The sequence below is a fragment of the Trematomus bernacchii genome, unplaced genomic scaffold (genome assembly GCF_902827165.1).
Source record: "Trematomus bernacchii unplaced genomic scaffold, fTreBer1.1, whole genome shotgun sequence".
Taxonomy (NCBI): domain Eukaryota; kingdom Metazoa; phylum Chordata; class Actinopteri; order Perciformes; family Nototheniidae; genus Trematomus; species Trematomus bernacchii.
In genome coordinates, this window is record NW_022987698.1 from 6314430 (window position 1) to 6336632 (window position 22203).

The 22203-nt window shown below is 41.0% G+C and overlaps 1 protein-coding gene across 2 annotated transcripts in view; it reads left to right on the forward strand.

Moving 5' to 3' along the window:
- The first annotated feature begins 1225 nt into the window (after positions 1–1225).
- Positions 1226–22203, forward strand: part of LOC117489513 (retinoic acid receptor gamma-A-like) — a 46109-nt gene continuing 25131 nt past the window's right edge. The window contains exons 1-3 of one of the 2 annotated variants that reach the window (XM_034138836.1): positions 1226–1273; positions 4072–4132; positions 21124–21500. In XM_034138836.1, coding sequence (XP_033994727.1) covers positions 21332–21500 — 169 coding nt within the window. In that variant the 5' untranslated portion in view covers positions 1226–1273; positions 4072–4132; positions 21124–21331. Of the gene's footprint in view, positions 1274–4071; positions 4133–10580; positions 10763–21123; positions 21501–22203 lie in introns of those variants that run through there. The other variant, XM_034138835.1, reaches the window with a different exon arrangement.

Genomic DNA, 22203 nt, shown 5'->3' on the forward strand with positions numbered 1-22203 from the left:
GACCAATGAGGGCACGAGATAAGTTTGTGCACAGATGGAAGGCTGACAGGCAGGTAGGCCATCCAGTTATTTTAGCCGGGCCGGCTAAAATGATTGGTCGTACTTTTTACAGTACTACGGCTTCCACAGATGACATTTTTGTATGGATTTTTTTGTCAAAGCACTTAAGATATTCATTGCTATCGGGATGTTAAGAGCATTCAATGGAATATAACAAAAAGTGTATCTCGAGCCGGTTTCTCAAACTTACCTACCCCACCTTTAACATACATAGGCTTAAATATTATTTTATTTTTACATTACAAAAAATAATTGTACAATAATTTATTCAAATCAACCATAGGCATATATATATATATATATATTGTTAAATATCATCAAGTTATTTCTTAAGGAAAATGTAAGATTTAGTTTAAAGGTAGGGTAGGTAAGTTTGAGAAACCGGCTCGAGATACACTTTTTGTTATATTCCATGGAATGCTCTTAACATCCCGATAGCAATGAATATCTTAAGTGCTTTGACAAAAAACCCATTAAAAAATGTCATCTGTGGAAGCCGTAGTACTGTAAAAAGCACGACCAATCATTTTAGCCAGCCCGGCTAAAATAACTGGATAGCCTACCTGCCTGTCAGCCTTCCATCTGTGCACAAACTTATCTTGTGCCCTCATTGGTCATGTGCGCGTTTGTGTGTGTTGGAGGAGGGGCTCTATAAGGAAGTGGCAGATTTTCTCCGGTTGTGTATTTTCAAATTCTAGCGATCTCGAGCCGGTTTCTCAAACTTACCTACCCTACCTTTAATGTAAAATCGTTTTTTTAATGAATCGATTAAACACTGAACAATTGTTGTATTTAGTTCAGCAGAACACACACTTCATGTTACAATCTCATGTTACAACAATTAAAAAGTCTTCCAACTAAATTACGAGACACACAGACACTGGAAAACGTATTCTGCAATGTGAGGTCAAATGTGTCAATGCCTATCCACGTGCCTTCTTATATGAGAGGAAACTGTACGAGCAGAGCACATGCGCAAAGCGACTTAACGCCCACGCTCACAACTCGAAAACTGGCACATGCTTTTCGTCGCGAGTGACCGTTACTCCAAAGATAGACGATCTTTGACTGAAAAAGCTGGCACGTGTGGCAAGGGCGGTCCTCACCGTGACTCCCACCGCCCCTCTTCTCCCCATCACGTTTCCTTTCTCTCCACAGATTGTGTTAGCTCAAAGCTAAACCATCGCCGCAGATTGGCCGGGACACAGTGAATGTAGGTCAGAAGCTTCTTGTGCAAACATAAGTGTCGTAGAATAGACTAAATGTACCTGGCCGCCTGTCCCCGGCAGGTGCACAGGTAATTAAATTAGGTCACGGCCTCTCGGTAGTGTTGAAGTGGGATGTGTTTTATTCATCACATGATTATTGAAAGGTGAACTGAATGTCCTCACCGCAGCCTTCCGCTTGTAGGGAATTAGGCTATGGGGTCACAGTGTTTGACATGAAGTCTGCACATCTGCTCTGGATTTCACTGTCAGCTGCTGCTAGCTCTCGGTTTCAATTACGGGAATCTAATGATAGATCATTTTCTTGGAAATGTTTTTTACATTTGCATCCAAACTTTCCTCGATATGCCCAAACATGTTCCGCAATTAGTAAAGATGACTATGATGAGGAAAGTGTTTGTCAGCACTGAGCTCAAGTTTAGTTATATAGAAAAGTGAGGTGACATTTACTCAAGTCTAGGGTACTTCTACTCTACTTTGCATGTATTGCTACTTTATAATTCCATCCACTACATTTTAGACAAATATATAGTATATATATATAGTTTTCTCCACTACATGTAGTTAACACCTATAGGTACCCTACTAGTTAATTTCAGATTTTTACATTAAAAAAAAACCACATGATCAGTTTATAAATTGTATGTATTGTTTGAGATAAAAACTACCCAGCAGTGTATGAAATAGTTAAAGTTCCAACTACAACATGAATACAACAAAAATAGGCTGCAAAAATCATAATGTATTCATCATCCCTGTCCTTTGGGAAAGTCTTTGTATCCAAAGGATAAAGCATACAGTACATTTTCTAAAAAACTTCTGCACATGATTAGAAAAACAGTTCAAATTAAGGGTACTGTTTATCTTTATTCATATTTTTTTAACTAAATAAAATAAAATTAGGTTAATCAGTATCGTTCATTTCTTTTAAAAGTTTTTTTTTTTTTAAAAAGTGCCATACTTTTTACTACGTAATAAAACTGGACAATTTATCAACAAACATGTTCACTTTTACATCACTTTTAGGCACATTTTTATTATCTTAATGAGATATACCATTGGTGTCATTAGCTTTTAGTATTATTTTTAGCTCAGCTTCTTGTTTAACGCTTCCTCCTGCCTTTTCCAGAGCTCATAGACAAAAGTTAATGATATTGATGGGAGTTTGTATTTAAAGGCAACACTGTTAGTTAAGCATATAACTTCTTCTAATGTTCTAAAATCCCTTTTGTTCCATGCATGAAATACCCAAATGTTTTTAAGTGGAATGAACTAATAAAATGTTGGATAAATCAATTAATCACATTTTGCTGCAGACCCCCTGGAAGGAAAACAGGGTGCAGCCTACAGAAGATGTAAAAAGTAATTCAACATCGCCTCACTGTGGTTTAAATGAACAGTGCAGCTTCACTTCTGGTGCACCGAACATACTGTATGTCATTGTTGTCATTTAATTGAACACAGAATCAGGTAATTTGGACATAAGAGTGATCTGTGGCATTAAGTCAGTACTGTTGACTTTTTCCAGCATTGCCTCTTAGCATAATGAAAAAAGAGGAAGCTGTTTGTTCTTGAGAAATATTAACACTTAGTTACTATTTGTCTTTTCGAAACATAGTTCTTCTGAGTATGTACTGCAGCGGTTCCCAACCTAAATCAACTCAGGGCCCACATAAGAATCTAAAAAATGTTCGCGGCCCACATTCAACCATAAACAATACGGAAGCTAAATAAAGTTCTGATTGGTCAATTCAGAATATGTGACACGTTAATCCAGTGGTACAGACCGCTGTCAAGGACTGTAATGACCGTTGCTAAGGAGGATCACATGTTGGGAACCGCTGGTCTTGGGAGAATCTCACTCTGCCTCTAAACAACAGTAATGTCAGGAAATGCCAATGCCCCTGTCATTGTATAATTCTAAATCGCAGGACTATGTATTCTCCACCAGGTGGCAGAGCTCGTCTATGTGAAGGATTGACCCTGTTTTCAGTCTGGTGTGATGGCTATTTCAAGTTAATCAGAGGCCTCACAACGTAAGGGCTTTGAAACCACTTTGCTGGCACAGCACTTTTGCTTCGTAGTGGATGTACGTGTTTACATCAACACAGATACAGGGAGGACTAAATTAGAAGTACGACACATTATCACCGGTGCTCTAATTAGAGTAGTAAGGCTATAGAAATATGAGCACCAAAGCTTCAGTTACTTTGTTTGGAGTTTACGCACACACTGGGCTGGGGTCATGTATCTTTTGGTTTGTCAAAGCATACTGTGGATCGTGGAATTTACAAGATTTCTTTTAGTCTTATTGCTGTTTTGTAATTTCTGTTTTGTAACTGCTCAAAGTGACACCTTGGAGAGCGCTCGGGGCGATCATCCGTTAGCTTACAGCTCCTCCATGGTGCACTCAATATTGATAGTTACATGACATTATATTGACTCTTTCTGAGTGTGTTGACGTGATGTCAGCAGGATTTTAACTTTCATTTTACTTATCTAAAAAGGTTTTAAAGAATTATATTTGTCCTTTTTGACTGTTTAAATTCTTCAGTATCATCTTGTGGGGATGGCTTCTCATGAAGCCCTGGTTGGATACAAAGCCAGGGTTAAATACTTTATAACAGAGGTGTGTTGCTCAGCCCCTTCAGTAGGCCTGATCAGACAGAATAAAGGATAGTGCACCCTGGCCGACTTACATTGGGCACTTTAAACATGGATATACATAGTGACTCCACTTACTTTGAGAAGTGATGCTCAGCGTTCTCCTTTCTTTCCATTACAGCTCAAATGCAGAAACAGCTCCACTGGACCAGGATGATCGTATATTTCCAGAGTTACGAGCAGTGAGTTCAAACAATTACTAAACACAGTGTGATGGACATTTAATATGAAGGCATTTGGCCCAAAAACTGACAAGAGAACAGCGATTATGATAAAGTAACGGATTTTGATTTGACATTTCAAGTTTTCTTTAAGTACTAGGCGTTAATAAGGGCCAACATCAACCTCTAGGTAGAAACACAGCTGGTGTCATGAGAGTAAAGCCATTTATAAGCAGGGCAGAGAGTGGTTGGTAGAGGCAGCAGCTGGGTGTGTAGCGTAGGAAAAACTGAGACTATGGGTGAAGTTGCAAATGGCAAATGAACCTTTCCCTGAAGTGTTTCCCTTGTTGCTATGGGCTACAATAATTAGATGTCAGGTATTTAAGTCCAGGTGCAGGCAGAGCTGGTGCATGCTTTTCACTGAAGAAGTACAGTGATGTCTGAAGGACCCCAAATCTGGGGGGTTGCCTTTTTTTTTTCTCGTTCTCTGTCTCTCTTCACCATCACTATGGTTTGAGCTGCGACAGTCATGTTATAGAACAAATGGAAATGGTCACATATATGTTTTTAACATGCTCAAAGGGGTTTCTGATCCTTAAACATAAATTCATTATTTAGCTTTAAAGTAGGCATGACCAGCTTGGAGGGAAAGGTTTTATTTGAACAGAGATGGAAGTCACTGGAGTTGCATGCATACATCATACTGCTCATGTAGAAACATCAACATATCGTATAATATTTGGTTAATATATGGGCAGTAAAATGTCCTAAACATGTATGTCTATTTAATTTGTAATTGCAAAAAAACACAAAATGCCCATCCTATAGAAATATTTACCAAGCTATCTGTCAACGATTTGCGATCCATAAATTAATTAGGGGGAACTTAATAAAACAACATTTGTACTATGTATTTAATCTGGTGCAGTGTTAACGGCTAGTAACACATTTTCCTTTCAATAAAGTGATTTGTGCAGACTATAGCTGAAAGTATTATACCTCACTGGTGCATGCGGGGAAATCTGATGGAAATACAAAGAACAGCTGGTCCCAATAAAAAGAAGGAAAAAACACATTCATGAATAACTATGAGATATTGTATTAAGTCTTATAGGTAAAATGGTCACTATTAAGAAACAATCTGAAACAATAAGAGTCTCTTCATAAACAAAACCAACGCCAGGTCGGTGCTGTGATATTAGCAGCAGGTTATGTCTGATCCCTGTTTACCATTCAGAGGGAATTTACATTTTCTGAAACGCAGACATGCGCTGCAGCACGCTGCCAAACTCGCTCACATCTGTTGACAGGCGGCGTCCTGTGAAGAGGTGCCAGGTTATCCCGATGGGGACAATCATCCCCACTGCATCCTGGCACTTTTCTGTCTTTTTTTACACTGAGACAAACAAAGACAGAGGGAGGTCAAAGAGTGCTTGGTGATGAGTTGTTTGGGGGAATTTAACACATTTTCTGTCATTGTGCAATCTTTGGTGTAATTTACATAAATGTACAACATACCTCATGTCTGTAACCGAAGAACTGTAGCTGGAGTTGCTGAGTTTAGCATTTAGAGGAGAACCGGCAGAAAACCTAAAGCCTGGCTCTGTCCAAAATCCCCCTACAAGCGCTCTAAATCTCACTAATTGACACCTTATATTTAGTTTGTTTAATGTGTACAAAAGTTTCTGTTTTATGGTGGGGTTATATGCCAGACTATTTCTAGAGCTTGGCTGGTGTCTTACCCAGTTGCCATGCAACTCCATGAACTTACTGTTGCAGGCCAAGAAATAGTCCGGCACATAACCCCTCAGTAAAATGGAGCTGAAGCTCTTGGCTCAAACACAAATAAGCGTGTTTCCCAAAATGTTGAACTATTTCTTTAAAACTGGCATTTACACTCTATTAGCCATTAAAGGGGTCAACTGATACAGAAGTTTGTGTCTGTGTGAGTCGATGAGAAACATGTCCATGGACTGTCTCATTTTGTAGACGAGGTGCAGGCAGACCCGCTTAAAGAGCTGTTTTAGGGGCGGCGCTTGAGTTGGGAAAGGCCTTGTGTGTGAGGCTGAATAAGAAAAAGGAGATGATGCAGGAGCCACCATGACACCCCCCTGGATCTCCTCCTCCTGGTCCAATTACTCGTCTTGATTTTCTACCCCATCCAATCATATAATCTGCGTTGCGCCCTCCAATCACCATCTGTCCTGCAGGCAGTAACACTTATACATATCTGCTGTGATTAGACAATCATTTCCACATGTGGATCAAACTCCTTCAACCACTCAACCCCTACCTCACCCTCCCATCCGCCCACTGTCTCCGCTTTCCTCCCTCTGTTTTTCTTATTTCCCGTCTCACACTCTACTACCCTCCGTGTGCCCCTTTTTCACTTTTTCTCTCCCCCCTCGTTCCCCTCGCGTTCTGATTGAATTACCATAAGTGCAGGTCTTGGCCAAAATATGCCAGCCTGTTCTGATTAAAACTGTCCTTGTTATACCGGAGACTTTCCAAATGGCTGTGAGCAGTTTGTGTGTGTTTGGGGGGAGGTTGGGTTGGCTGATGAGGAGACGGGGGAGGAGACGGAGACGGAGACGGGGGGGTGGGGGGGGGGGCACATGCAGTTTGTATTGAAAAAGGAAAATGCAGCCAGACAACATTATACGGCGAAAGATAAAGAGTGGAAGCCCAAGAACAAGATGGGGATAGAGTGGAAGGAGATGGAGAGGCATGCGTGGGGGGGGGGGGGACCATGAGACGGTAATGGTAGTTGACAGAGTTGGGTTCACAACAGGTTCATAGTGACATCATGGTTGAATTTTGGGGAACATTTATATAGGAAAACTATTCACTGTTCATTGGATGCACATGTACGCCGACAACACCTCCTCTTTTGTTTCCAGCCCACTTTCTTTCTTTCTTAACCACACACACTAATCGACGCAGCACCCAATATGCACATTTGCCTCGGCACCTTTAAAAGAAATAGTTTTCGTTGCAGTTTTTCTGTTAATTTGTTTACACATATGTTTTCCCAGACCTGTGTTTGAATAGAAAAGCCCCTCATTTCTCAAGTCGTGTGCCAAACCTTACAACCCCAAACTGACTGCTACCCTGAGTGTCCCTGCTTTCCCTTTCTCTCTTACTCTACTACCCCCCCCCCCCCCAGTTCTGGTTTTCCTGTCTCTTTTGCTTCAACTCTTTTTGGCCTACAGGTCTAGCCAACCCTCACTATTGGTACAGTATGTTCTTTGTGTTCCTGTTTAGCCGTTTGAGAGGCAGAAAAGACATAAAGCAGCATTGGGACCTGAAACGTGTTTATGGTGTATGTGTGGGTGTGATTATATTTGTGTCAGCTCTTTTTTCTTTTAGCTTGAAGAAAATGAACAGCAGGGAGTTGAGGCGTATTAAAGGGTCTTTGTGTGCACGTGGAATTCTTTAGTGTGTCTTGGTTCGTGGGCATTTAGCAGCCTTAACATGAGTGTCGCTCTGTGTTTGTGTTCCTTTGTGTTTGCTTGTATGTTTGTGTGTGTGCCCGGGCAGGAGAGTCATGCATGCCTGTCATCCTCGGCATGCCTCTCTGTGCACCACAGAGCTTCACATGACATCAATCTGAGAGCAGTGGGATAGTGATCTCATTACCAGCAGCCTGTTGCTGATTAAAACCTGCCGTCTGCACCCTCCTCCTTCACCCTTTCTTTTCTTCTCCCTCCTCTCCGCTCTCTCCTTCTTCCTTGTCCTTTCCTCACCCCCCTCCTCCACCCCTCAAATCCAGTCGCACCATTCTGCGGTTTCTCCGCAGCTCGCTGCCAAAAAGGGCCCCATTTCAAGCTCTGCAGAAAGTTATAAAGCCCCCCTCTTTTTTCCTCCTTAGTTTTTCCTTCTCCTCGTTCCTTTGTTCTTTCTTCTTTGCTGTACATCTTTAGGCCGTCTTCATCAGAGGCCTCCGATACCCTACCTGCCGGCCTCATCGAGACCCTTCTCATGTTCCTAATCTCCTTTCTCAGTCAACCTGCTTTGACACTCGTTGACACTAAACAAGAACAAAAAGTGGGGGAGAATGGAAATGTCTGTGAACGTGTGAATGAGTGTGTGCATGCATCGGCGTGCACACACATGTTGTGCTTATTACTGCCCCACAGATTTACAGTCAGTCAGAAATATACAAATGCTTCTTTCACACTCGCCAGATGTTACATCCCCCCCCCCCCCCCCCCTCTTTGCACATTTCACTGACACAGAAACACAAACGCGACTAACCTTTCACCTCCTGTGCCGACACTGTTGCTGAGAAGTGTGGCAGTAGCACAGATGGTTAAAGCAGTGGCCCTGTGATTGGACGGTCCCCAGGTCTGTATGTGTGCCATCTAAACAAATGTATTTGTTTCATATGTGTACATTAAGTCCCACACTAACACAATCCATTCCAGATATTTATGTTGTTCTACTTTAGCAAACACACCCACTGTATCACTGCAGAGAGCTATTAATTATGATTGATCCATTCCTCCCTCACCATGTGGCTTAGATCTGCTGCTTGCAGATGTTTTGTATATTTTTATCATAAAAACTGGGTTAAATTATGGTGATACATTATACAGTTTGATGGTGCAACGCTTTAGTCCAAACTTTATGTAAATCATGTGAGCAGTAGTGTGGCGCGAAGAAAAAATATATAACTGCGTATATTTTTGTTGTAGTTAATAAAGGCAGACATTTTGGGGACATCTTCAAGTTTTAAGCTTTAAGTGTATCTACTTTTTTCCATAAAACTATTTTGACTGGTAACAGATAATAAAATGCCATGTATAGTCTGGTTTGGTTCAAATGTATAAATACAATAATCTAACATTTTTATATTTAAGTCATGGGAGGCTAAGTGGTAGTGTGCTGGACTTCGAATCAGAGGGTAGCACGTTCGAGTCCCACTGCAGTCAGCATGTCGTTGTGTCCCTGGGCAAGACACTTCACCTCAAATTGCTCCTGTGGGGATTGTCCACAGTACTGAGTACTTTGGATAAAAGCGTCTAACAAATGACATGTAATAATGTTTTTAAACCTCATTAAACAGACGAAAAGCTTTTGTTTTGGAAGGTGAGCTGCGCTGACTGCGGTGAGCTGACACTGAGTCCGGTCAGTCTTATCTCTGACATGAAGAGGCAGGTAACTCTTCCCCTCAGGGGCCGGCCAGGTTTGATCTCATCACGGATCAAATGTATCGCCGTTAAATGCTTCCTTACCAGAAAACCACTGGGTTGATTTGCTTAGGAAAATCCTGTAGGAGGAAAAATAGTCCACTTGAACTGATTTAAAGGTGCGGAAAGTGCATAGAGAATGGTCCTTTGTAATTCTCAGGCTGGGAAAGATGGAAAACAGCTCATGGTCGTTTGCATGTTGGAGATTTAATGAAGTCATCTAACATATATACCAGGCTCTGCATGAGTTTCATAGATGATATCTAAACTGGAGATGTGTTGTGTTCATAATATTTTGCACACTATTCTTCTTTGTTGCACTTTATTTCTCTTGTTTGTTGCAACTTATGTAACTATAAACAAGTTTAATTGTAAAGTTTTACATGTGATTAATCTGTTTGTAGGCGTATCAATTATTAATGTTGTTACATTTGGCGCTGAACGTCGCTTTTCCAGTTTTAAATCATTGTTTTAATCGTCCCGAGTCATAAAGACACTGATGCTGGGTGTATTTCTTTCCCATCGGGAACAGTAAAGCACTGAGTGGCCCTTGATTGGCCCCAGGCCCCTGGTCCCCACATTTGCTGGCCAGGGTCCCAAAGACAAGGCATTGGAGCGAAAGCCAAGGGCTGACACTGATATCCCCAAAGGTGTGCAGCCCTCCGCAGCATGTGTGTTTGTGTATGTCTGTGAGTTAATGACTGTTTCATTAGTGTGTGTGTGTGTTGTGTGTGTGTGTGTGTGTGTGTGTGTGTGTGTGTGTGTGTGTGTGTGTGTGTGTGTGTGTGTGTGAGTGTGTGTGTGTGTGTTTGTTTGTGTATGTCTGTGAGTTAATGACTGTTTCATTAGTGTGTGTGTGTGTTTGTGTGCGTGCGTGCGTGCACTGCTCTGCTGTGTGTGTTAGCTTGGGCCTATCTTTGGACGTAGAGCAGAGGAGGAACACATTTAGAAATGCAAAACAAACACTTGCAGTTAAAATCCAACAAAAGAGCAATGACTGACAGTACATTGTAGAAGGAGTGGAGGTAAAGAGATAGAGAGACAGAAAGAGACTGTGAGACAAAGAAAGAGAGAGAGAGAGAGAGAGAGGGGAAGAGAGGGGGTGGGCAGCAAGTTGAAACCTAAGCTTTCTGGACCCTGTTTTCCCTTCCTTCGGGCATTCTGTGGCTGGTAAAAAATGTGCTGTATATTTGAAGTGTTGGATCACGTGACAAAGGCAGGGTTTGTGAATCAAAGTACACAATGATTTCAGGAGGAGAGAGAGAGGGAGAGGGTGTGTGTTAGTGAGAGAGAGACGGGAAAAGGAGAGGGAGGCGGAATGCAACAGGCTGAGCTCTATCGTCGCCGTGAGAGGGACTCCTGACTGACAAACACAACTACTACGCTGCACGGCTCACTTCTCCTCTGACTAACCCTCGCTGACCTCCACCCTGAACGCCACATTCACATCCCTCGTCCGGTAAGCTCGGTTTCCAACCCCATTTTTCAAGATCTTCTTTTCCTTATAACTTCTGCTGGCAGTGTGGGTGAGAAAAGAAGACATGTCAGAGCATGAGCGAGATGTGTGTGTGTGTGTGTGTGTGTGTGTGTGTGTGTGTGTGTGTATGTATGTGTGTGTGTGTGTGTTGCTCTTGTCTCTCTTCCTCCCTTTCTTTGTGTGTGTGTGTGTGTGTGTGTGTGTGTGTGTGTGTGTGTGTGTGTGTGTGTGTGTGTGTGTGTGTGTGTGTGTGTGTGTGTGTGTGTCTTTCTGGGACAGCACGAGTGGAGAGATTGAGTTTCCTGAGGACAGCTTTAATTGAGAACAGAGATTTCGAGCGAGGGAGAAAGAACAACAGAAATAGCTAAGGAGGGGAATGAAAGCTGATCAGTACTTGCATGTGCTCCCGGGCCGCCCCATGTGAGGAGATGAATGCTTGGGGAAATGTGTGTGTGTGTGTGTCTTTATTTGTTTGTGTGGTAACTCCTGCCTTCATACAGTTTAATTCACAATTGCTGATTGTTACTGATCACCACAGAAAAATAAAGGGGCATTTTTTATTGTAAATAATGATAGAGATCCCCTAAAGAATGACAAGAAGGAGTTACTACGAACAGTTTTCTGCTGTTGCAACCATCAGTCTTAGTTCAGTCTGGGTGCTACAGGTGAGCTCGGTAACCATCTGAGGCCATTTCTCCTTCAGCAGACGGCTGCTTTAGCCCGCAGGCTCTCAGCCAACAGACTGGCTGTCAGACTTGATGGATCACTCCATCAACATCACAAATGGCTGTGCACGTCTGCTCTACCTGAGTATGAACACACTCAATCACTTGTCGCCCCCCCCTCCCGCCCCCCCTGGAGGTTATGTAAACAGGTTTCCATCCACACAATGACATAAGCGAGATAGAAACACTGAAATAGGCTAGTCCGGATATCACAAGACAGTCTGCTGTGTGTCTGATCACTGCTGCTGTTACTTAGCATTGTGTGTGTGTATGTGTGTGTGTGTCTGTAAATGAATAACATTTTTTACTGTCGGTGAATCATTTCAAATACCATCCTTTGTGCGACATTTGCTGTCAAAATACTTGATTGATTTATGATCGTGATTAAGATGCTATTTATGAGCTGAGTGCTTCTCCCCAGCTGATCCGAGCTGCCCTCCTCTGTCCGCTCACACCATATTGCTGAGCATGCCACTCTTCCCCATGCGCTCCAATGCGAGGCCCGCTGCAAACTCTTGACAAATCTATTTCCGATGAATTTTCCTTGATGTCTGGAGGAATGCTCATCAACACGTCGACAGGAATAGGTACACGAGCTATAAACAGCTGGGTGTAAACAAAACATAGAGATAACATTCTGGAGAGCAGTGAAGGACTCGCTAAGTATAGCTCTTCTTCTTCTTCTTCTTCTTCTTCATCATCTTCTCTTGATTTGACTATGCTTTCCTTCACTTGGTCATTTCTTCTGTTAGAGGACGTCCACAGGTTGCCAGCTACTGAGTGAACTCTGTCTCTCTGATCCCAGGTCAGCCTTTTTTCAGCTTTTAAAATGTTACATTCATGGTGGATGCATGTGCTCTTGGTTAAGTCCCATTCCTTCCCCTTTGGTTTCATCATTTGGAGACGAAACGTGTGCAATGTGTGCATGGGTTTGGCTGTGTTGGATGTAAATCCTTTAACTGCATTGCAATCACATCTTTGTTCTCTACACTTTTCAAAAAAAAATGACAACCCCTCAGGCTGAGGAGGCTGTCTGGCTCCACTCCCTCTTTATTTCTCTTTCTCTTCGTCTCACTGACTTCTTTCTTCTCTATTTCCTCAATATACAAAAAAACCTCCTTCTTTGCTAGTCCGTGTCAGCTGAGTTTGATTTTGTACAGGGTTGTTCTCATGCACATAAATGGAAACTTGGAACTTCCAAAACAAAGAAGCGAGCATTTGCTACATGTTTTTTTGAGATCAGAAGACACAAATGTTTTCTTGTTCTGCAGAATTACATATCATTCACAGAGTTATTTTGAGAGCCATGCCCTAGCTGTGGTTTGGTTTGACGTGCCCAATTGGCTTCAGAGATTATTTGGTAGTCACTAGTAACACTCATTATTGCTCTCTCTGCACTTTTTCAGAATGTAAAGCTGAATGTGTCTCAGTGTGTCTGAAGAGTGTGTTTAACCGTGGCCCGGGGCAGCTCTTCAGTACAGGCTACAAAGTCCTTTAAAGCACACTTGTAATCCTCTGTCTTCAGGAACTGAAGGCACAGGTTTTGAATGTGTGTGTGTGTCTGTGTGTAACACATAAGCGGTGGGGGGTTCAGGCCGTCTTTGGACACACTTTTCACTTTAATACCAAATGAAAAGCTGCCTACCAAATGCCTCAATTAGGCCTGACCCATGGCCCGGCTCTGAGCCCCGAGCGACAGGAGCTGACCCCGGCTCCGACCTGCGGACCCCCGGCAGCCCACAGGGTTGGCTCCATATAATGACAACATTGTGTGTTTTACTATCATCAACATCATCCTCATTAGCATTGCTAACACAGAATTCACACTGTGTTATTCCAAGTATGTTGGACAGTTTAAACCTGTGCAGTGGTAAAGCTATTATCTGTTATTATACCTTACCTTATCTTTAAAATGATGGACCCAAGGAAGCAAAGTATAGTTGTCTGTGGACAGATAATTGTGAACAGCGTCTCAGTAACAATGAGTAAGAAATCATACAAATACATCCCAAAATGTGGAACTATTGAGATGTTGAGACGTCACAGGGACCAAATGGATTATGAACTTTGTCCCCAACGAACTTTAAACATGTATTTAGTCTCTATACATTATTGAAGGGAGATCAGATTCCATTTACTGGAAATAATTTTCATGAAATGAATGTCTGGCCATCATCCTGAAAGATGTCTCCGAGACAATAATAGATATCAAATGTTGTTTTCAGGGCTAATGTATACATCTGTGCATACGATCTTGACTAAGTTAACTACATAATAGCTTGCATAAAATGAGAATATGCATTTGCCACAGCCAGAAACATTTTGTGGTTGTAGGATTGCTGTCAGGCTCGGATGGTTTATATCCCAGCAATATTTGTATTCCTCAAAACACATTTTCACATGTCAGTTTGACATAAAATATAGTCTGGTCATTTGTTGGAAAATCTAATTAAGTTGTTTGTGGGTGATGGTGCCTGTGTGTCCCCCCCCCCCCCCTCTGTAATGGTTTCTATGTCAGTATGTGCATTTTCTACTCAGTGTGTTCACTTCTGATGATCCCTGGCTGCATTTTCTCAGATTATGCCGGATTTGATTTTGGTTTTATGCTTTACAGCTAATTGTCCCAGCTTAAGTCATATTTTCCTTGCGCTTGGCTGCTTTTTGGGGAGTTTCTAACCTTCATATCCACTTAGACTCTGCCTTTTAGTTTACTCTGTGGCTCTGTGTCTTAAGTGAATAATATGTGATTTCAAACACAAATATTTTATCTAAGTAAGTAACACTTTTGTGTTTTTTGGTCAAGTCAAACGTGGCTAATTATTGTGTTCAAAATTACAAAAGCAAATAGATGTCACAAAAAAGGATAAAGAACAGCAGATTAGCAGAGCTCATGTCCACACTCAAAAACAACACAAGAAAAACAAAACCAGCACATTAAAAAACACAGTACTTTACCGTTAAATACCCGCCTATTTTCCAGCTTACTCACATCGCTCTGGGTTGAACCCACACACCAGTTTGAAAAAAGAAAGATGACTAAATAGTTGGGAAAAGAAAAAAACAACAACATGTTTTAGTGGTTTTTATTTACTTATGGGAACATTTTCGGATCCTGGGGCCTGTTCTCATTCCAAAAGATCAAAGTGGGTCTATTATCAGACAGTTGTTTTTTCTTAGCACTCTCACTAAGGTGAACTTTTAGGGATAGAGAAAAAAACCTCATCATTTAATCCATTGGATATGCTAACAGTGAGGGTAATGCATGATTATACAAAATGAGAACATCAATATGTGATGTGGAGCCCAGTTCCTGATTTCTTGTACATTTGGAGTCTCTTAATACCGTTTAAATGTAATGAAAAATATTAACACATTACTATAGTATATACCCTTTAATTTATTTTATTTTCCTATGTACCTAAAAGCTTCTGACTGAATTTCTAGCTTACAATGTTGTTGTACCCCTTAGTAGTTGTGACACGTTGAAAACTGTCCCATTGTGGTCCTTTACGTTTAATTATAGTGTTACGGTTTTATGGATGAAGAAATGCAAACAATAATAGGTTTTGGTTATTTCGCCTTTATTCTTGAGAGCATACAGTTGATACAGTCAGTTGACAAAAAAAATCAAACCACAGAAATACAAATTGTTGACTTAAATACGGCTTAAAGGTGGGGTAGGTAAGTTTGAGAAACCGGCTCGAGATACACTTTTTGTTATATTCCATGGAATGCTCTTAACATCCCGATAGCAATGAATATCTGAAGTGCTTTGACAAAAAATCCATTAAAAAATGTCATCCGTAGTACTGTAAAAAGCACGACCAATCATTTTAGCCGGCCTGGCTAAAGTAACTGGATGGCCTACCTGCCTGTCAGCCTTCCATCTGTGCACAAACTTATCTCGTGCCCTCATTGGTCATGTGCGCGTTCGTGTGTGTTGGAGGAGGGGCTCTATAAGGAAGTGGCAGATTTTCTCCGGTTGTGTATTTTCAAATTCTAGCGATCTCGAGCCGGTTTCTCAAACTTACCTACCCTACCTTTAACATGATTACCTTACATCAAGAACTGTTTATTGACTCTCTACTCTCAGATTCAGTTTATAACAGGACAGGAGGAACCAGCCAATCACTGACAAACAATACAACCTTTTGTCTTGTGAATATAGACCAACAAAAAAATGATTCTATCTGTACAACACTAATTATTCTGTTACGAAGAAGAGAGGTTACTTTGATATTTCAGTAAAAATGAGAGCAAGAAACCCATATTTGTGGCTTTGATGCAGGAGTGAGACCTAAAGAAAGTAGAGACTGAGACTGTTCAGAGAAACAGGCTGAATCAGGGGATGCCAGTAGAAAGAAAAGTGGGTTTTAGTGCGTTTAAAGAGCAAAAGAATAGTCAAAACAGGCTCATGCACGTTGACATGTGCGTAAGTACTGATGGCCACCATGCAAGATCAATACAGATGTTTTTTGCTCCCACTGTGAAGCCAAGCAGTAAGAACGAAAGCAGGAAACTAGGAGCTATTAGTACTTTTATATGGATACTGTTACTTGGTCTTTAAAATAATAGGTTAATATCCAGTGAAATTGACTAAGCAAAATTGTTGGTTTTAGAACTTTACTCTGCACTTCTCAGATTGACTGCTTTTATATTCCAACTAAAAAGCCTAATAACTAATATTATAAGATTCTCCCAAGTATATATATATACAGAAAAAAGTTAAGAGTGCCAGTTGTAAAGTATAACACATGTTGTGTTGTACTTTTACACACCCTGATCCATTTGCTGTTCATTCACTAACTGATGCTGAAAGACAGATAGACGTTCTGTTACCACACATTTCTTAGCCCTAAAAGTGGACTCATTATACCATAAAACTGAAAATTATGTTTAATTTCAGTAGACATTTACAGTCAACAGTCATTTATTTCTAAGAAAATGCTGCACCACATTATCTCCACACCAACAGGACATTTTTCTATAATGTGCGGAAAAAAGAAGCAACCGAAAGATTGAATCAAAATTCTCAAGACACCAAAGATTGATGAATATATGATTTAAACAAAGCTGTTAACCTCTATAATGTTAAGATTTCTTTAAGCTAGATTTTTACTACCGCCAATTTTATTATTTTTCAAGTGCTGTTACATACACCAAAGTCAAAGTGTGCGAAAAGAAGAAAAGAAGTTGCATAAAAAACTAGTCTGGTCGTATTCACATGTAATGACAACCAGCTTTGCGTGTGTGTGTGTGTGTGTGTGTGCGTGTGTGTGTGTGTGTGTGTGTGTGTGTGTGTGTGTGTGTGTGTGTGTGTGTGTGTGTGTGTGTGTGTGTGTGGTGTGTGTGTGTGTGTGTGTGTGTGTGTGTGTGTGTGTGTGTGTGTGTGTGTGTGTGTGTGTGTGTGTGTGTGTGTGTGTGTGTGTGGTTTCATAACTATAAACTCAAGCGGATCTGGGTTGGAAAAACTATAAAGTTGAGTCACATTTACACCCAGGGTAACTAAGTCCAGATGATGCTACTAATAAGAACTTTAAAAATGTTATTCAAAAAAAGAGTTTTTGTAATTTCAACAGTTCACAATTGAAAGATATTTACATCTGCTGCACAATACGCCGGCCACAATGAGGAGGCTCCATAGTTTGATCAAAGAATAAAGTGGCTTGTTGGAAGAAAAAAAACAGCGATGTGGAAATCCCCAACGTTTTTGCACTAAAGCTGTTTTTAATCCCCATAGTCTGTGAGAGGGGAGCGTCGGCTGTGTGTGCCTGTGTTGGTGTGTTTGTGTGCCAGCAGCACCAGGACCAGGTGACCCAGTCTGACCTGACCCAGCCAGGTCTCATAAAAGCAGCATTGAGGCCTGGAGGCCCGGAGACACAGCCCTGCTTTTGTTGCCCTACCCAAGGTGTATTCCCCCTGAGGGAGAGTGAGAGGGCGGGGGTGTTACTCATTAGAGAGAAAGAAACCATGCCTTGGCTTGGGCGCACATTATTTCATAGTTTATTAGTAGAAATAAAACCACTGCTTTATTTTTATGTATGTTTTATGAAACCAGAAAAGTTTTTTTTTTCTTCCTCGTGCTTTTTCTCTTATTAATCCAGTTTCCAGTATGGCTCTAATTAATAGGACTCTGCTCAGTTCTTACACATGGGCTGCCAGATGTTTGAAATGCTTCCCCTCCCTTTCGTTTCCATCCATCTTTTTCCATCTTTTTTCAACTTTATAAACTGTATTTTTCCTTCTTCCTGATCTTTTTCTACATCTGGCTTTCATACTGGTGATTTTGGTCTTTCAATTTGATTGGTTAAAGAGGCAACTTATAGTGGAATGACTCAAACGCTGCATCTGTGGAAGGATCCTCCGTCCTATATTTACTCCTTCATTCTTCAAGGTCAATTGCAGCTTTCAATGGTGCTTAAGCATGTGTGAACGCGGTGTGTTTTCCACTGATTACTTGCCCATGAGCATGATTAAAGTCACTGAACATCTGTGTATGTTCACTTCTGCAGCCTGCACGTCCGTGCTTGTATGTTTCTGTGTTCTGCTTTCAGACAGGCATGTGCATGCATATGTTTTGCAAATGTTTTGCAAAATGTTACCATTCCACTCCATGTATGTAATAACTTTTTTATTACACACTTTTTTGTCCAACCTTTGTTTGACATTTTCTGATCCTCAAACACAAAAGATCTTTGTTAAAATAGTCGCAAGGACTCTGGCCTTCGCAGTGAAGAAAAACCGCAGCAGAGCCAAGCAGTTACAGAAAATATGTCAATATGGGAAATATGACTTTAAAAACAGCACTCACTGCGCTGACTGTGTTGCTTTGTCTGAATGTGTAGTATGTTCTGAATGTGCTCGTGTGTACAACTTAAGGATGTTCAAGAATTGAATTCTAATAATAGTAGCACAGATAAAGATGATTGGTCTATGTCTTCTCTGAGCCATTTATATCAGTCAGGGTAGACTAAATATCGGAAACACCCCTAAGTGTGGTGCAAAACAATTCAACTGCACCACAAACTGCAGCCTTCAAGTTAAATCAACACCTCTATAAACATTTCTTAAAAAGCTCAACATTTGCATCTTCATAATGGTAGAATTTATTTCAGTGCCGTCGTGTAGGACTGCATTCATTTCAGCATATAGGTACCTATAAACTGGCAACTGATAAGTGTAATTTAAAATATATGTTTTGTATATTTTAAATTCCCTGATATAATAAGAAAATATGTCATGTGCATGACATGGCATTAATAATTAGCCAAATGTCCTGAAAAGTGAGCCACTCAGCACCCATGTCTGAACGACAGCTTGTGTTGATTCCCTGGAAATCTGCCATTGAACTGTAATTAGATGGAAACCTAAATAGCACATCCCAAGCTGTAACAACTTAAACTCTCCTTATTGGGCTCAGTGAAGACATTTTGAACGTCTTGAAGCTTCTACTTTGAATAAAGCGATGTATCCAAACCTTAAGTATAGGTTCCCTGACCCTCTATGAGGCTAAGAGGGTTTTTGTGGTATTTTGTTTGGTTGTTGTTGCTTTGTTTATATACATTTTTGCATTGGTATAGTAGTGCTTTTAAATGTTGTAGATTGGGGACGGGTTGTGACAAGTGAATGCATATGTTAGAAAAGTTCAATAAAGATATACGAGAAAAAAATAAATGAATCCTTTGTATGAAAAGCTTAGTTTCCCAAACTTTAAAAACCAACACTTTGCATGTGGAGTGATGAACTCTGGAGCACACTGTTATGGTTTGAGCTTTTTAATGAGGTGCCGCAGCTAACGTTTCCAAATAAAGCATGTTTTGATCAGAGCAACCCTATTTTTTTCATTTAGGCCTGGTGGTACTGAGCCCTCCAAAACCGTTTAGGGTATGTGTGTCCAGGGTCTTTAAAGGCCCACCGAATACAATTGTGGTGGATTGTTGTAAACACTTTTGATTGGAGGTCATTTCTACTGAAGATATCTGCCAACAGAGAAGTTTGTGGATTACAGAGTCAAACTAGGATAAAAACTATTTCAATTGTGTGACTATGTGAGTACTACTTACTAGCATTTATTTATCTCAATTGTATTATTGATGGAGAAATCTCAAAAGTACTAATTTAGCATAATGGTTGATTTTAGTATCATAAGGGCCTTATTTATATAATTGGATTATAATCATGAATGCATCAATGTGTTCATCACTCTTTATAGCAACTGGTAAAGTAGGAGATTATTTGTTTTGCTACATACTGCTGGGTGGCTTACAACATTTTTCTTAACCTGTAATAATATACAGTACATAGTTTGTTGATTACATTTTGCTTTAATAATCTAAAGCTGAATCTTCAAACTAACTCAAGTTATCAAATAAATATACTGTAGTAAAAAATACAATAACTTCCTCTGAATTTTTTGTGTAAAGCACAAGGTAGCAGGACATGGACATATTCAAGTCAAGTAACATAACCTCAAAATTGTACTTAATTATCGTACCAGAGTTTAAATTCTCAGTCACTATCTACCATGTGACGTGTGTGTGTATACGTGTGTGTGTGTGTCTGACTTTGTGTGTGTCCTGTAAAGAGTCTCTGCTCTTGCCAGTAGTTTACCTCCACATGTGGAACAGTTTATTTATAATCAGGCACGGGCGACTCTTTGTAGCCGCTCTGTAATGCGCTGTAATTGACAGTGTGTAACTGACTCTATGTGTAATGTACCTGTATCAGTGCACCTGAGTTAGTCTGTCATAAATGAGGAACACAGATATATCAATTGATGGTTTATAAGATCATGTGGAATTTATATTTTTTTCACTCAATCTGAGTTTAACAGTAAATTGGGGCACAATTCTTAATTCATAATTCTCTCCGTTCTCTCTCACCCACCCTGCAGTGTTTAACTCCCATGCCAAAGCAGGCCCAAAACAACAAGACATTCTTTGGCCGGGCTGTATTTACCACAGCTCCACCACAGAGAGTGAAGCTCCACCCACTCATGAAATCAGTGTAGGGGATGAGAGAGTCACAGAGAAACAAGAGGAGAGGGCTGCCCTCATATAACTCCCTGACAGGGTCACAGAGACACCACGAGTCCTCCGGAGAGACGGAGAAGGAGAAGGTGAGACGTGGTGATCTTCAGAGACTCCTGAGAGGTGTGTGCTCCTCACGGAGGACACAGAGGGTTTATGGTGCGGGCTACAGTGAGAATGAGCAGGTCATGTGTGTCTGTTGATGGAAAGGGTTCATTGTACCCATGTTGTGGCTGACTGTTCTCGAGCAGGCTGGCTACAGTCAGGCTGGCAGAGGGAACAGAGAGACCCTTTATAATTCAGTTCTACTGATTGAAATCATATGGCGTTCTTTGGCTGAAATCATTGCACGACTATGAAGACAGACAAAAAGCATGAGAGAAGTGTTTCTCTCTCGCTTCTTCCTCTTTGTTGTCTTTTTATTCCCGGTTTGAAATGTACTTTTATGGGATTTCAGGTTTGGCTGCTGGTGTTTTTTAATGAATTGTTGTTATTGATTTGACTTTAGGTGAGTTGCTGTGCTCTCTATAGGCCAGACTTTAATTCTAGTATCTAACCCCTCCTCCTTCTCTTCCCTTCCTTTCTACAGTCGGCTCCTGTTTGAGCTTTGGTCACGTGACTCCTGCCTGATCAGCATCCCTCTCACCTCTCTGCAGCCTGACAACAGCTGAGAGGGGCTGGATGGCAGCAGCCCATTTCAAACTCATTGCAGGCCTCTGACGAAGACCACTCGGAAGGAGGAAACACCCAAGAGAGTCAGAGAAAAGTCACCACAACCACCAGAAGCACTTTTCACGATGGCAACCAACAGGGAGCACCAAATGCGTCACATGACCGGCTTCCCTCGCACTATGTACCCGTTCACCTTTAACTCCATGCGGAGCCACTCCCCCTACGACCTGCTGGCCAGCAGCCACCTCTTCGGACGCTTTGGGGCAGACCTTCCCAAAGAGATGGCTGCATTGTGTGAGTAATAAACAATAACTCAGTATTTGTTACACAACTTACACAAACAACCTGGGGTTTGCTATACATCACTTACTGTATATTATTTATAAACGTGTTGTGTATAGCTCTGACACATTCACAACAAGATTTGGTTTATATTTATTTTTTCAAAATCACATCAACACAAAAGAAGATGGACAAAGATGCTTCTAACTCAAAGAATACCATCATATTCAGACCTACAGCCCAAACGAAATTGTCCCATTCAGCTTTATTCAGATTGAATAGAAAATGTGGTAAAACAATTGAATATAATCATGAGGCTCAAATTGTTCCATGGTTCAATCAGGAAGCAAGAAATCCTGATCCCACACTGTTGCACATGACGAGATAGTGTGCCGGATGTCCGCGTCATGACAGCCCTGCCCTGTGGAAAACAGTGGGAAACAGTGGAGACAGTTTTGTCTTCAGGGTCAATTGAGGTTATAATCAGGCCAAAAACCATGCAGAGAGGAGAAGAGAGGAGAGGAGAGGAGAAGAGAGGAGAGCAGTATAACATGGTCCCGGGTGTAATGTGCTTCTTTCCAAAGAATCAAAATCTTTAAAATCATCATTTGAACAGAGACACAGGCATTTTCTCAAAAGAAGATGAAAGTTGTTTATTTCAACTTGCAAAAGCAGTGTGTTTGAATAGAGGGCACATTGAGTCACAGGGGGCGCT